General features: G+C 50.8%; 5 protein-coding genes and 2 non-coding genes across 7 annotated transcripts; 4 read left to right on the top strand and 3 right to left on the bottom strand.

Annotated features, from left to right (window-relative positions):
• Positions 1-368: 368 nt before the first annotated feature.
• Positions 369-2,672, bottom strand: P170DRAFT_365068 (putative cytoplasm to vacuole targeting Vps64; the record flags this gene model as incomplete). Its single annotated transcript, XM_024844683.1, has 2 exons — positions 369-1,496; positions 1,551-2,672. The coding sequence occupies 2 exons, from the start codon at positions 2,670-2,672 to the stop codon at positions 369-371; spliced, it is 2,250 nt and encodes a 749-aa protein (XP_024701033.1).
• Positions 2,673-3,382: 710 nt separating this feature from the next.
• P170DRAFT_439459 (MGR2/ROMO1 family protein) lies at positions 3,383-4,548 on the top strand. Its single transcript, XM_024849837.1, has 5 exons — positions 3,383-3,709; positions 3,838-3,864; positions 3,924-3,953; positions 4,008-4,098; positions 4,194-4,548. Exons 1-5 carry the CDS (start codon positions 3,655-3,657, stop codon positions 4,315-4,317), a joined length of 327 nt encoding a protein of 108 aa, XP_024701032.1. The 5' UTR covers positions 3,383-3,654; the 3' UTR covers positions 4,318-4,548.
• A 2,593-nt stretch (positions 4,549-7,141) lies between these two features.
• P170DRAFT_439458 (uncharacterized protein) lies at positions 7,142-8,137 on the top strand. The gene has a single exon (XM_024849836.1). It carries the CDS (start codon positions 7,525-7,527, stop codon positions 7,909-7,911), a length of 387 nt encoding a protein of 128 aa, XP_024701031.1. The 5' UTR covers positions 7,142-7,524; the 3' UTR covers positions 7,912-8,137.
• A 69-nt stretch (positions 8,138-8,206) lies between these two features.
• On the bottom strand, positions 8,207-8,287 carry P170DRAFT_t158. The gene has a single exon. It is a non-coding gene; the product is annotated as a tRNA-Gln (tRNA).
• Positions 8,288-11,308: 3,021 nt separating this feature from the next.
• On the top strand, positions 11,309-11,389 carry P170DRAFT_t169. Its single transcript has one exon. It is a non-coding gene; the product is annotated as a tRNA-Gln (tRNA).
• Positions 11,390-11,677: 288 nt separating this feature from the next.
• P170DRAFT_439457 (leucine-rich repeat domain-containing protein) lies at positions 11,678-13,664 on the top strand. Its single transcript, XM_024849835.1, has 2 exons — positions 11,678-12,460; positions 12,518-13,664. The coding sequence occupies exons 1-2, from the start codon at positions 11,895-11,897 to the stop codon at positions 13,494-13,496; spliced, it is 1,545 nt and encodes a 514-aa protein (XP_024701030.1). The 5' UTR covers positions 11,678-11,894; the 3' UTR covers positions 13,497-13,664.
• P170DRAFT_389841 (EI24 domain-containing protein) lies at positions 13,611-14,767 on the bottom strand. The gene is made up of 2 exons (XM_024845883.1): positions 14,056-14,767; positions 13,611-13,967 (listed from the first exon to the last, which is right to left on the bottom strand). Exons 1-2 carry the CDS (start codon positions 14,736-14,738, stop codon positions 13,841-13,843), a joined length of 810 nt encoding a protein of 269 aa, XP_024701029.1. The 5' UTR covers positions 14,739-14,767; the 3' UTR covers positions 13,611-13,840.
• Between the last annotated feature and the right edge of the window lie 28 nt (positions 14,768-14,795).

Below are 14,795 nucleotides of genomic sequence, written 5' to 3'. Positions count from 1 at the left end.
ATAGAAGGAAAAAAAAGAACGGGCCTCTGCTGCCAGGAAATCGTAACTGGAACAACATGCCATCTGCGAAGAATGATATTTGAGCACAAACAGAAGAGGAAAAAAGGGAAGGATGAGGGAAAGTCGGGCTAGTTATGGACAAGCATAACTGCGAAAATCAACAAAAAGCAGGTCAGCAGCAATAATAGACAGAATGTAAAACCCCAGAAAATCCAGTAAAACTCCGTGTTTGGGCATGTACCAAAATACAAAAGATAAGGTCAAAAATGAAAATCGAGAAGGATCGAAGGTATTTGGATGTGGTCATCGGAGGATGTCCCTCGTCAAAAAAGACGCTGCCTGAGCTGAAGGACTGAAGGACGGCGAGTTCACTTGTCCATCTTCTGCCACCCATTCAGATAGGCCATTAGGCCTACACCTAATAGCACCACGCCAAGCATCGATGCGTATGGACTTGACTGTTGCAGGACATCGTGTCGCTGCGTTTGCGTGGCAAAAGTTGGACCAGGAGATCCAGAACCGTTCTCTGGGGACACGGGCACAGACTTCTCCGGTTGTAGGTCAGAGTCCTTGGTTTCATGGCCATTCGCATCTTCGCTAATGGGTGCAGTCTCGAGGACATCGGGAGAATCCTCTGGCTGGGCCTCAGGGATGTTGCCAGCTCGAGACTCTGCGTGCTCTCGTCGAAGCGTCTCGATCATCTCACCCAAGGACTTGCGCGTTTCGACTGTCTCGGTCTCGGCTTTCTCCGCGCGATCTTTGAACATGGAGACTTGCTTTCTCATTTCCTCCATCTCAGCCATCATCGCCTCGAGGCGATGTTGCAGTTTGGTCGCCTGATCATCTTCCAAGTCTCCAGCCTCCACCGATTCCTGTGGGTTTGGTTGAGCGGGCATTTCATCGACTTTAGGCCCTTCAAAGATTTGCTTTTCTGTCGAGTCATGCAGGGCGCCATCGGGCTGTTCATCAGACGATGCCACGCCATCTTCGTGATTCTCCTTGCTTTGCATCTCCAGATTCCGCGCCCTCTCCTCTGCAGATTCACGGGCGTTGCGCTCCTGGAGCAGCAATGCCTCGAGTTCTTTGACACGGGCACCTTGGCTGTCAAGCTCTTTTCTAGTAGATGCAAGGGTTTCAATAAGAGATATTATCTGGCTCGAATCGCGGGAAACGGGCGAATTCCCAGCTCCCAGCTTAGGTTTCTCAGTCTCCGTTCGCTTGAGAGGCGACAGAGAATCAGCGCCGTTTCGCGGCAGCGCATCCGGCTTTTCGGGTAGAGGCTGCTGAGGGGGAGGTGCCGGAGGATCAGAGAATCGCGAAAAGGAGTCGACACGGGGCATCTTCGGCCTTCCGTTCACCTGACGAGAAGAGGTGCTTTCAGGCGGAGAATGCTTGGCCTTTTCTTTTTCTATATGACCGGGCTTCATAATTGTATTTAAAAATTCGTCGGTTTGGCGAAGTTCCTGAGATTGTTGTTTGGCTTGTTTCATCTCGCTCTGCAAACAGGTTAGCAAGTAATCATTTAACAGAAGGGAGTGGGGCCATCATACTGTAAGTCTTTTGACAACCTGTTCAATGGATATCGGAGAGTTCCAGTAGTTCATCTGGCGCTGCTGTTGCAGCGCATTGAACTGACTACTAGCAGCACTCTGCGCACTCCGATTGCTCATGGTACTCCCCGAGCGTCCTCGGAGATGCGACAGTGGCTGGCTGAGCGGAGAAGGCAGAAGTCCATTTCCAGACGCAGGATCTAGGTCACCAAGCGTGAGATCAAGGATATTCGGTATCGTTCCATAAACTCCGGCATGCTCCACTTTAGCGGAGACTTTGTGGTGAACAATAGTCTTCTGATCTTCGCTGACGATGTCGATACCCAGTTCAAGCGTATCATTCTCGTGGAGCCCGTGGGGCTCTGACTCGCGGTTCTCCGGAGACAGTCGCTGGTTATTGACAAAGGTTCCATTCGATGACTTCACATCTCTAATCCAGATTTTCCCGGATTTATCGGCCCATATTTCGGCATGCTGTCGGGAAAGGACCTTCGAGTCAAAATAACCGTTGACAGGAGTAGGCACGGTTTTCGCATTCGTTTGCCGACCGATTCGCAGAACTTCAGGGAAATAAGGGACATTGATCTGTTTCTTTTCAAAAGTGCCATTCATAGGCAACAGCGTCAATATTGCGGGCGGTTCCCCCGAGGGCGCGCTCCCAGCGCGAACGCCATTTTGTTGAGAGGGCTGGATCATATGCTGAGACGGAACAATGTTGGAAGGTTGTTGCATCGCAGACATAGTAGAGGCGGCGACAGGCCCCGATGAGAAGGCCGGCATCACCTGAGGACGTGCGTTGCTCACTCCAGAGACAGGTTCTGACTTGGAGTTGGGCCAAATGTTCCTCGATGATTTCTTCTTCGACGACCAGGTAGCAGATTCAGGGTTCGTCGATTGTCCGGCATTAGTATTCTGGGCGTTTGTGGTTACTGTAGACGTGGAGGAATTAGATCCCAGAGAAGAAGAGGAATTCGATCGCTGAACGGTCTTCCGTGGCATAAACATCCGAGAGACTTCGTCCGCGTTCATCGAAGACAGGGCTCCTTGTCCTCCGTTGCTAGAGTCGTACCATCCCAAGCGAGGCCCCGATTGCACACTAGGTGGTGATGCCACAGCAGTCATGGAGAAGGGGGACCGGAAACCGTTTGTTTGTAGGTTCGATAAGTGTTCCGGGGCGATCCTATCTCATCCACGCAAGCGCAAGTGAATGAACCCCGTAAATAAACAGCGCGTTCGGGTATAGGAAGAAAATAAGGCAGTCCAAGGAAAATCGCCTCGAGGCTGGGATCGGAAGGAGAATCGAAAAGGGGCGCGAAATGCAGCGTCTGGTGCGCGAAACACACTTTTCCGCAAGTCTAGCAACTTGGAGCCGAGAGTCACGTTAGCATTTTCCCGTTGGCGTCAGATAAACAGCGGGCCCTCCGAGGGTTGGCGAGAAGGGCGACAGCATAGATGCTTCTCATCGCAAGACCCGGGTCGATGCAGTAGACATACCTCCGAAGCACAGAAGGGGACGATCGAAATCAAACGGATGACGAAATGATAATAGGTGGCAGGCAGTCCTCGAATCAAGGAGGTCGGCAGACTCAGCCTGAGAAACTAGCGACCGACAGGCTGTCCGTCGGACAACCAGAGCGAAACTGAAGCAAGAAATGGCCTTACCCCCTTGCACGGGCTTGGTAAGCCGCCAGAACAGCAATAACACGACACTCGGGGGTCAACTGTTCCAGGACACAATCGCATGGGTGGCCACTGCAGGCGGGAAAGAGGATCAGCTCACGCTCCCTAACGCCTCAGGCTCCCAGTCACGTGAATCCCATCCCGGGGCGGGACACGTGCCGGCTTACCTAACGACTGCCCCATCGGGTAGGCGGTGTCACGTGGCCTCGGAATGGCCTCGGGCCTCCAATCGTTCGACGGCGCCGAAAAGCGCGGCAGCTTCTTGTCTGTCTGTCTGTCTGTCTGTCTCGCTGCAAGAGCCCGTGGAAGAACGGAGTCCCGAACAAGCAGTTTTCTGCAGGTCCCTTTCATTTGGCGACCCTTCAACGCTTCTAATTATACCTACTGCATCTCTTTCGGCTTTTAGCTCTATAAGCTTTCCAATATGCCTGTCGTTGCGGGTCCTCCTCAAGGGCATGGTCCCTCGACCTTCGAGAAGAGTGAGTATCCCAGGACTGATTGAGATTTGTTGGAGAGAACAATAGAGCATGTTGCGCACAACTCATGGGCACATGTACTCTGCCTTGTCTCCTATTGCTATGAAAAGAAGCGACTAACTCCTCCGCAGTGAAGATGGGTGCCATGATGGGATCGAGTAAGTTTATGTCATGTCCGCTAAACATGGAGGATTTCCTAATTCTCTTTCCTTCTTAGCCGTCGGTGGTATCATGGGTTTCATCATCGGTATGCTACTGCAACTCTTAAAGCGTAAACATCGACAGTCACTCATAATCTCAGGAACCGTCACCATCTTCCAGTATGGCGCTGGACCTAACGGAGTTATGCGAACTCTGGGTAAATACATGGTTGGATCCGGAGCCACCTTTGGGTACGTTTAATCACTTTCGACTTAGCCAGGCGAGTTGGCTATTGGAGTCTGCTCTGCTTAGTCCTACTCTTTTAAGTCCTTACTGACCCAACTAGTCTCTTCATGTCTATCGGCAGTGTCATCCGTACCGAAGGACCTCACAACGATGCCTGGCTCCGCGCTCGGGGACCCCCGATGATGCTTCCCCGTCAGAGCCCTCTGCGACCTGCCCGCGACTAAACGATCGATTATATGGCCCTTGCGCGCCGGGATCGGCAGTTGATACACTGAGGGGGGTCATTTGTACAATAGTATCTATCTCAGCTTGTATTCCATACAGCTTCGTGATAGGTGGTGGCGAGAATGCGGTTGGTGGTAACTGAGCCACGGAGGCGCTGAGGGATTAGGACCGCTTGAGGCCCTGCATAATGTACATATAATTTAAGCATCGAGATGGGCTGGAGGTGGCCGAGCTTGGTTATGTGACGTCTCTCGGCGTTTCAACAAGCTAATCATTTAATGAAGAATGACTATGAATCGACGGGTGAGGACGTAGAAGATTGTTCACGCGCAGTCCAGAAAGATGGAGGGCGACTTGGTCAAGGGGAATCCGAGCAGTCAGTAGTACTCACAGTATGGAGTAAACTCAACTGTAGTTAACGGATCTGGACTGCTATGGCGATCGTCCTACATGGCGTATCAAACTGTCAGAAGCATGTCTTTCCTACTGAGCTAAACACGATTTTTCGTCATACTTTCGGAAGTATATTTCGGCACTGAACTCGCGCCTGGGATACGATTGAACCCATCAAGTCGCACAAACCTGTTCATTGTGATATATGGTTCTTTCCAGTAGCTGAATCACTTGCTTCGAAACAGCTGGTTTTATGATGATTATCAAGAAGGCGTAGTGCCTGTCACAATAAATGATATCCGAAAGTTTATCGCGCGAATCGATAATAGAGGGGTCTGAACAGATTCTCTGGTAGGTTTTTAGGCTAGTATATATAGATCGGTCAATGCGTCTCATATAAGACGTAGGGATAGGGCGTCAACACTTGGGGTACGAGGGAAATCGGTGTAACAATGAATATTTTTTGAGGGGTTTACTCATTACAAGCGAGTCCGCCGTTTCCTGTCGATGACTAGGCTTTATCAAGTGTCCCAGGAGCCAGGCCCAATCCACGGCCTTCCATCCATCAGTTGCCGTTGACTCGTGATCGAGGTATCGAGGTATCGAGTTCAAGCCATGCGAGCAAAGATTAGCTGGCTAGTCCTTTCATATTTGCAGCCAATTCATCATTCTAATCATCACAGGGGGGGGGAGGTTGAGAACCCCAGGAGATTCTCTATTCGACAGGTATCAAAGTACATATTCTCAACACTATAGAGACATGTTTCAATCACGGGATATCCGATGAAGCTTCCGTTGACCAGGAGACAAAGAAAACCTTCGTCGCATTTTGCCTGGAGCGGTCCAGCCCTGTCTGACGTTTGCATTGCCGATGATGTCGCAAGGAAGCTCTAGAAGTCTAGACCATTTGAGAAATGTATTTCTTTATGAAGATACCCACGAAACGTCTCGAGTATCACGAACGATTTGGGTATTCTTTGATATCTGGTGTTGAAGGAATAAAGTCTCGAGGCGTTGTGCTAACGAAGGCGTTGTTTCAGCCTTGCAGGTGTAGGTGACAATGACTGGTCATCAAAGCCGGTGATCAGCGTGTTTAGCCGCTTAATCGCTGGGTCAATCCTCCATTTGTTGAACTGCCCTTCCCTTGCGCACGTTAGCATGCCAGGAGTGATGTATAGCTTTCTTTTGGTTGACACAGGTAGTGATGTCGTATTCCCAACAAGTAGGCCGGCACGAATTGCATCTCTTGTGAGCATCTTAACAACCCCATTTCCGTAATCGCAGGCGTGCGGGGTTCAAGCAGGTCACCGAAGTCCTCGCCCAAAGCGCAGAGCGAGCAGCCTATCATAATCCATCGACTTGCGCAAGATGTTCAAATTCTACCGGGATCTAGAGTCAGACAAGAGGCCGGAGAGACCGAGACCCTTTTGTCAGGTGACTGGACCCCTCAATGCGTGATTTCTCCAAGAAACCCCGGCAGATTCATCATTGAATCAACGAGTCCCAATGCATTCGAGTTGCGAATTGCAAATCGAATCGAGTCAGGCCAAGACCCTCGACTCGTCCCACTGTCCGCCTCGCTGGGTGGAAATTAGCCGATCTTTGTTGTGTCTCACTCAGAGGTCTGTGGGTTTTTTTCCCTTCTCTTTTTTCTTTTTCTTTTTCGTCTTCTTTTTGCCTCTGCTGCGTCATATTTTCTTAGCGTCGACTAGTTGAGGGTCGAGACCGAATTTTTCTTTTCACTAATTTAACTTAGTTTCCCAGGGATTATCCAGGGCGAGCCTTGTGAAAGTAGTGTGAAACAGTCGAGAGACAACGGAAGTGACAAGAAGCGCCCTCACGGGCAGCTGCAGCAAAAGAATACTCGAAGAAGAAGAATGTCTCATTATCAGACTGCTATTGACAGCGTAGCACAACATCTGGCATGAATGAGACTGAACCACACCAATTTCCCTGGTGGATCTGGACGGATCAGCCTAACAAAAAGCGTGCCTGACCAAGTCGTTCAGGAACCGAACCTAAATCCCGATCCAACCGCCACTAAGAACAAGGATCGGCGATCCAGAATCAACACCATCAGTAATGCCCATTGCCAGCTCAGTTGCCGCTGCGCTGGTTCCTGGCAGGGTTCCGGTCCTTTCAATGATCCATCCATGGTTGGGCAGGGCTGTCGGTGATTTGTTCATTCCTCGTATAGTTGACCACCGATGTTGACGCACGACGGGGCTGCAAAATGCCAGTTCTCAGAAATAAGTAATAACAATGAACATTCCATCTGGTCCAATCGCTCCCCGAACTCATGGGCCAGGGGAAATCCCTTGCGATTGGACGAGGATTTTTTTCCCGGCCCGTTGGAAGGGATGCGATTGAAGGATTGGGACCGAGGGGTGTCCACCGTCTCTCGTGTTGACAATTTCTGTCGCATTATGTTTAGTTCCTATTTAGCCCGACGGTCCCTGTCGCACATTCTGCATTGCATTACTGTCGCCCTGTCGCATTCTTTTTCTTCGGTCTGGAGCAAAGCACTCCCCCCACGTTCTTTATAATAATCAAGACCTGCCCCTCCGGCGAGACGCTCTCTCCTTTGCGCCTCCTAGTTTGTCCCGACACCTTGCAATCGCCAGTCACTCATTTCGCCTTTGCGACACACTGCGCCGGTCCGGCATCGCGCCGTCTCATTCAATCCTTACTTGACATTCTACCTGTCTATATTGACTCATCGGCCTCTTCTAGTCCCACAGGGCTGTTATCGCACTGCCGGATAACTATATCATTATTTAAACTTATAAGACCACTTCACTTTCGCCGCAACTATGAAATTCGGCGCCCTCACTTCGTCTATTCTCTGCCTGGCCGCGACCCAGTTTGTCGCTGCAGAAACCTCCACCTCGACGTTGACCAACACCATTACCAAGACTCTTGTCCGAGTCAGTACTGTGACATCTGCGGATGACGCTGCGTCGACTACCGTCAATTCTCATGTCCTCCCCGTCAGCGTGACTGTCCCCTCCAGCAGCGGATTTGTCTCCAGCGCTGTCGCGAGCACTTCAGTGCGATCAGCAAGCTCCACGTCTGCCACCTCAACCGCTTCGGCAACTCCCTCCATTCCCTTGAGCACGGGAGCGGCGAGCATCTCCGATGCCAACATGTCGGCTGCTCTGATCGCTGGGTCTTTTGCCCTCTTCGTGGGCTACTGGTGACGATGATACTTTACTCTTGGCTGCCCCTTACACCTAGGTCTAGCAAGAAGGCAGTAGGTACGGGAGGGCAGTACGGACATAAGCGGCCAGGGGTGTTGTGTTTTCACACAACGAGATCAAAGCTCCACAGCACACTGGTGGTCCTATGGACTGAATAATGAATGTACGATTTTAATGAAAACAATGCATTCGGTGTAGGTTGTTAGATACAGAAACAATGAGGAAGGAATTTATATTTCAATCTGCCGTCCCTCACCGCCGGTTGTCTACTCATCCAACAAAAAATAAGATTTGAAGGTGCTACCCGGGTTCGAACCGAGGCTCTCAGGATTCGTTTCATCAAAGCCTGATGTCCTAACCACTAGACTATAGCACCCGAGTGATGAATGCATCGCATCTATCAAGTGTTGTGTCTCAGATCTTTATCTGAAATTTATCACATAGTGCAGTAAATCCTCGCTATACCGAACGAAATCCTCCTAGCAAGCGGTTTATACTGCGGGGATTCTGCTACCCACCCCTCTATACATAAATATGTATATATTTAGAGTTAACCTTATCCGATCTACTGGTTTTATAGCTAACTAACGAAAAAAACACTTAACATTGTATTTCTATAAACAAGATAATATATTCAAAAGCCACGAAGTATGTATAGATATATAAGTAACTGGTATTTTTAGTAGAATATTACAAAAAGTGCGATTTTGGTTTGACCGAATCCTCGATATAGCGAATTTTTTTAGGCGCCCCGTTTGATTCACTACAACGAGGAATTACTGTGTCCCTTATGTAAATATTCGATGTCAAACCTATTCCGGGATCATAGCCCAACCCACTAACTACTTGTAACATGAACATCCCTATATACCTCAGACGTACCACGGTCGACTGATTATTTCAGTCCATGGACATCGACTCCTTCCATTCTCTGTCATCCCATAATTAGGAGCCTTGCATGAACCTCGGTTCTTCATATAATTCACTGTTCCTAATTGTCTGCCTTGTTCTCTTATCCACCCTATCCTTTCTTCGTCTCCCCTGTGTATTTCCTAGGATATCCCCCAACCCGTCGGTTCTGACATATCCTACCAGACTGGTGGCTCCTCGGAAGCGTATCGGGGAAATGAACGTGTGTGAAAACTGTGGCCTAATTGGCCACACAGCAAATAGGTGTCCGACTCCAAGATGCTTTCTCTACTGGAAGTTCGGACATAAGGAACGCAACTGTCCAGATCAGATCTGCCCAGACTGCAATGAAAAGGGCCACCATGCCTCGAGATGCCTCCAGAACAGAAAGTGTTACTCCTGCAACCAATAAGGCCACTTGAAATCAGCGTGCACAATCAACCAAAGCCATAGGTCTAGTTCTGCTCAAGCAGACCTGACGGCTTCTCTGGTAAGGTTTCTTTCTGCACTGACCTTATTACTTACCAATTAACTGGTCGAATATTCTCTCTATGCCAGGTTTTCTCCTCCTTGAAGTCAATCATTGGTCACTTGATCCGGGAACTCATGAAGATCATTGACCCTGATAACACCTACAAATACATACCTTTTCCCAAGTTCTAGTCCGATGCGCAGAAGACTTAAGGCGCCAAACAGGCCGAGATCTAAGCCTGGTCAAGCCAATTGGAAGCAACGACGCCAAGATCGGCATAATTATTGAGCCCGGCTTTGGAAAACACGCACTCTCCAGGTCAACGAAAGAAACCATGAGTGAACTGAGTGAGCTGCCATGGGGCATTAGACAAAGTGGCTTCACAGAATTGAACTCGCTTGTCTGGCCAGTAAGCTTTCGTGACCAAGAGTTTGATCTGAATTGCCTCGATAGAAAGCCTTCCAGTTCCACCGAGAGAACAATCATCCGAAAGGCCAATATTGATCCGATCAGACGCACAAGTTTGAAGGTTATAATACTGGCCGGGCAATATGTTTGCGATCTTCTAATAGATTCTTGTTCCGCTGATATCAGGCCTATTAATCTTTTTTTCTACGGGGACTCAACTTCCAGGCACTTGTTGAAATTGAAAATGAAAGACTTAGGCGCATCTATGTTGAGGCGCCTGGAATAGATGTACTATGGCAGAACAAGTGGTCTAGCTCTGTGAGGATGGGAGAGGTCCTTAACTTGGCCGCTATTCTTACCAGAACCAATGGGGTTACCGGATACTTTTCAAACTCTACAGTGATTCATTTAGCCATTATTCGGAGATATCGTGATGAACGGGATGGCAAGTATCCAATTATGACTATAACAAACAATCACCCAACTTTCCGCACTTGGCTGGAAACCAAGGGAATCTCAGACAATTCCAAAATCCAAGAGCCTGTGAAAATCGGACGCTCCCTGTTTCAGGGCATGTTAATAATTTTACATGTCTTACCGAGATGCCCTTCCGATTATGAGATTATGAGAAGCAGACAAACATCATCAAGCCCTCCCGGGAACAGATTGTTGGCGTTTTTGATCAATCGAAGATGAAGGAAATGAGGGGATGGTATACCTCGTTAAATCTTGAGAAAGGGAATGAGCCCATTGCAAAGCAAGAAAATATGAACCCTGCGACTGTCAGCGAAGCTTCCGGCCACTCTGCAGACGAAGAAGCTGCCTTGGAGCTTTTGGAGTTGTCACGGAAAGAGTCCGATGGGCTTTCCCAGGAAGAGGTTTATTCCCAAGAATTATCTGGACAGGAATTCCGCCCACTCATTATGCCTAAGCGAGAGACTCAATCATATCTATCAAAACGAGAATGCAAGACCCAAATCGAGCTTCTAGCGGGGAAAAGGTATATAGAACTCGAAGGAAAGAGAAATATACCGAAGAATATACTGAAGAGTATATTATTACCTGTCATCATATTGTCCTTCGCGTCCGTTCGCCTTGTCTTAACAACATCAAACAAGACCAACACGGGAATAGGTTTACTGTTTTCCCTGAGATCCGACCCATAGGGGATAGGCATCCTCACATGTGGGCGCTCGAAGCGCGGGGGGATGACCCGGCCGTGCGGTTAGCATTTCGTGTGTGCTTTGAGCTCCACGATGGACCAAAAATGCACGTTTTCCCCAATAGTTCATCAGGGGAAGCCCCGATGAGGGCAAACTCCTTTGTCGATTGGATGAAGGGTGACCTCGAAATCGATATTTCCCGACAGCCAAGGCGATTTGTTTACTTTCACAAGTATGTCACCAATATTCCCCCGAGCGTAAAACGCTATCTTGGGGATAATGGGGGTACTTTATACACAGACGAAAACGGAGAAATAATCCCACCCAGGGAAGATGGACCCGCCAAGAAAAAGGGAAAACTTAGTGAACAGTGGGATGGGAAGACAATTGATGATGGAGAACTTCTGTATCAGATTAGTAAATTGAGAAGCAGCACCACATGTAGGGTGCTATAGTCTAGTGGTTAGGACATCAGGCTTTGATGAAACGAATCCTGAGAGCCTCGGTTCGAACCCGGGTAGCACCTTCGAATCTTATTTTTGATTTTCTCCGGCGTTTTCTTTTTCTTTTCTTTTCTTTTCTTTTCTTTTTTTATTCCATTATCTCGTATCGATCTGGTGTAAGAATACCTTGGATTTCCGTAGATTCAGATAAAATCTAGACAAAGATCAGCGGGTTCACCGAAAGGGGCAGTTCCGTTATCAGCGGGCCCGCTGATTGGCGCGGCGCGTCGACGCGCCTCGGGTAAACAGAATGCAGTTCAGTCTCGGTCTTTCGATCTTCATTCTTTCGGACGTCATGCATCCGACCAGCGGCCGGTGATGTGATCCGTTCGTCGATTCTATCTCTTGCAGCTGTTGACAGCCGCGAACCAATTCGCTTCCCCACCACGCGCCGTCTCTCTCCCTACACGCTCTCACTTCCCACCGCATCCTACTTCCCCCTCCAAACTAGTTGACCTTCGCGATCGCCATTGACAGTATCCCGTATCGGTCGCCAAGGACCTCGCGATACTAGAACTATACTATACCATGGAGAACGAGATCCCTCTACCTCCCCCGCCTCGCATCCGCCACCGCTCTCCGGCGAATGCGCCCCACGCCTCATCTGGCGCCGGCACTTTTCGCAAGACGTACCAGCTGTCGCGATTCGACGACCGTTCCAGCCAGCCCTCTAGCGACCCCGCGTTATTCTCAAGTGATGATATTCCTGCCTCCGGCCTAGAGAATTACAATGCTCCCGTGCCATCGGGGAGTCGGAAACGACGATACCGGGGCACGTGGTGGGGGGAGATGGTGAAGGATCCGAAGCGAAAGCGGGCGGATTTCAAAGACAAGCGCATGGTTGATAGTGGAGTGTGGATGGGCAGTGACGAGTCCGGTGCCGATTCGCTGCTGCCCTCGGAGGATGCCTCGACTTGGGGTGAGGATTTGTTGAAAGAGACGAAGAACTCTGGCGTGAGATTCAGACCTCAGGGGCACATGATCACACAGCAGCGACCCGTCTTCCAAAGGTCGGAAGAGTCGAGGGAACACCAGCTGGCGCGGGCTATTGTCAACGATTGCTTGGAAAAAGGGCAAGACAGTGTTGACCTAAGGTAGGCGCCTCGGGCTGTAATCAGTGCGTCTGTTGTCTTGCTAACGGGCCTCTGTAGTAGTGGAAATTTGCGCACAGTTCCCTGGGGCTTGTTGCGACCCCTGCAACATCTTACGAAGCTGCCGACGGTCAAGGAGCCCCCGATCTCCGAAGAAGTGTACAGCTCACTGGAACCCTTTCTACGCCTGTTTCTGGCGGGCAACTCCCTTACCGCTATCTCCGGCGAGCTGTTTGAGCTGGGTTCGCTGAGAGTACTCAGCCTGCGCAATAACAAGCTCACCGAGATCCCGCCGGCGATCAGGAAATTGACTATGCTGCAGGAGGTCAACCTTTCGGTCAACCGCCTGCAGTGTCTTCCCTGGGAATTTCTCTGGCTGATCAAGAAAGGCGATCTGAAGCATCTGACGGTCCGGCCCAATCCCCTCCTGCAGATCGAAGACGCCGACATTGCCCAATGGCATTCGCCAGAAGGCACAGACCCAGACTCGCCAGAAGGAGCCCTGAAGCTCTGCGAGTATGAAGGACCCGCCCCGGAAGAAGCTTGGGCCCCAATCCATGTTGCTACCGGGTGCGTTCGTCGATTCAATATGGAGGGGAAGCCCGTCGGAGAGGACCAAACCAACATGTATATGAATAGACCGACCGAGCCGGAGTCCGAGTCCAGGGTGCCATCTCTCCGTGAAGTGTCTCTTGTCTCTTTCAACAAGTCGCCGTACTTTGATCAGATCCCAGATTCGGAGATGGAAGACTACCCCGAACTCATCTTGCGGCTACTCCGGCGGGCGAGGGCTGTCCGAGACGGCGGCGGGCGGTCATGCACAGTGTGTCACCGGAGTTTCGTGATCGCCCGCACAGAATGGATCGAATGGTGGGATTGCAGCACGTATGAGAACGGACTGAAGGGGCCGCGGTGTCCGGGCGAGAAACTCCGCCCTCTCCCCTTCCGCCGATTGGGGTGCAGCCCGCTGTGTGTTCCTGCAGCGGAGGATTTCCAACCAGACGCACCGGACCCTCGATCGGTGGGTGCAGAGCGGTAGTCGACATGGAAATTGGTGACTGTACAGATGCATCTGGCGTGGGTATAACATGTTTTGTTTCCAGTATATTGACTCACTGGGTTTGTGACTTGTATGTTTTAGATCTTGTATGATAACCACTTCATGCATATAGACTTAGCTATCATATTTAATCATGACATGTCCGAGTGTCAACCATCAGGGGGCTGAACAATCTGGTACAGAGCAGCACAAAAGCCTCAATTAGTAAAAATACAGCTGAAGGTTAGTAAATTAGCAGTCAGCATCAACATCCACATCCACATCATACAACAATCTTACACCCATCCATCTAACCCTTCCCTTCTAAACCAACTACACCCATATCACGAATCCGACCTCTCCTCGCTCTCCAAATCCGCCGCCCAAAGCGCCGCCCCAACGGTATTACTAAACGCAAACGCCAACGACAAGAACGGCACCATCTCGAGCGCCACAGCGGCGACACCAAACCTGCACACTCATTAGCAAATCTACCCAACCCCGACCCCATCCAGGAACCCAAGAACCCCAGGAACCAGAGAGATAGAAAGACACATACCCCGTATACCCCGGGCGATGGCCACGCACCCACTCCTTCGCCCTCTTCTCATCCCACCCCTTCAGCTGAAAATAGCGCGCATGGGCCCTCGGGCCTGCGCTCTGCCCCTGCAACCAAACATACACCGCCGTGCCGACGACCGGGACCAGATTCAACGGCAGCAGCAGCGCGGCCCTCAGCGCCGCCTCGGGCCTGAGACTCTCAACCGGCTGCTTCACCAGGTTGCCCAGGCGCGCGACGACATCGTGGCCACGCGACGGAGGCTGGATGTTGCGGCCCTCCGCGACCAGCGAATCAGCGTTTTTAGCGAGGAGTGTCGCGTCAAAGGTATCAGTGAGGGAGTCACGGAGGGAGAAGCAGCGCGCGACGAGGGTCGTGAGGGAGGCGGACTCGGAGACGACGAGGAAGGCGGCGGAGATAGGGGCCCAGGGGCCGTTGGTGAGTGCCAGCAGGGCCGTCTGCGGCAGGTAGGTGAAGAAGAACATGCCGGAGGTGATGCCGACGCCTAGGGTGACGGTTTGGCCGAGGCGCGAGAGGAACGGGCGCCGGAGGGGTTCGTGCGTGGATAGGTAGAGCAGGCCCTGGATGGGGTACCACCAGGTGCGCGACGTGACGACATCTTTGGCGGTGGACCGGAATTTCTGGATCTCTGCGAGGATGAAGTTCCGGAGTTGGGTGGCCATGGTGGGTGGAGGCCGCGGAGAGATGCAGCTGAAGAGGTAAGGGGACGGACATTGTTC

This window comes from Aspergillus steynii (genome assembly GCF_002849105.1).
Source record: "Aspergillus steynii IBT 23096 chromosome Unknown P170scaffold_7, whole genome shotgun sequence".
NCBI classification, from domain to species: Eukaryota; Fungi; Ascomycota; class Eurotiomycetes; order Eurotiales; family Aspergillaceae; genus Aspergillus; species Aspergillus steynii.
The sequence above is the reverse complement of the archived record's forward strand: the minus strand, read 5'-3'. Positions and strand labels throughout refer to the sequence as shown.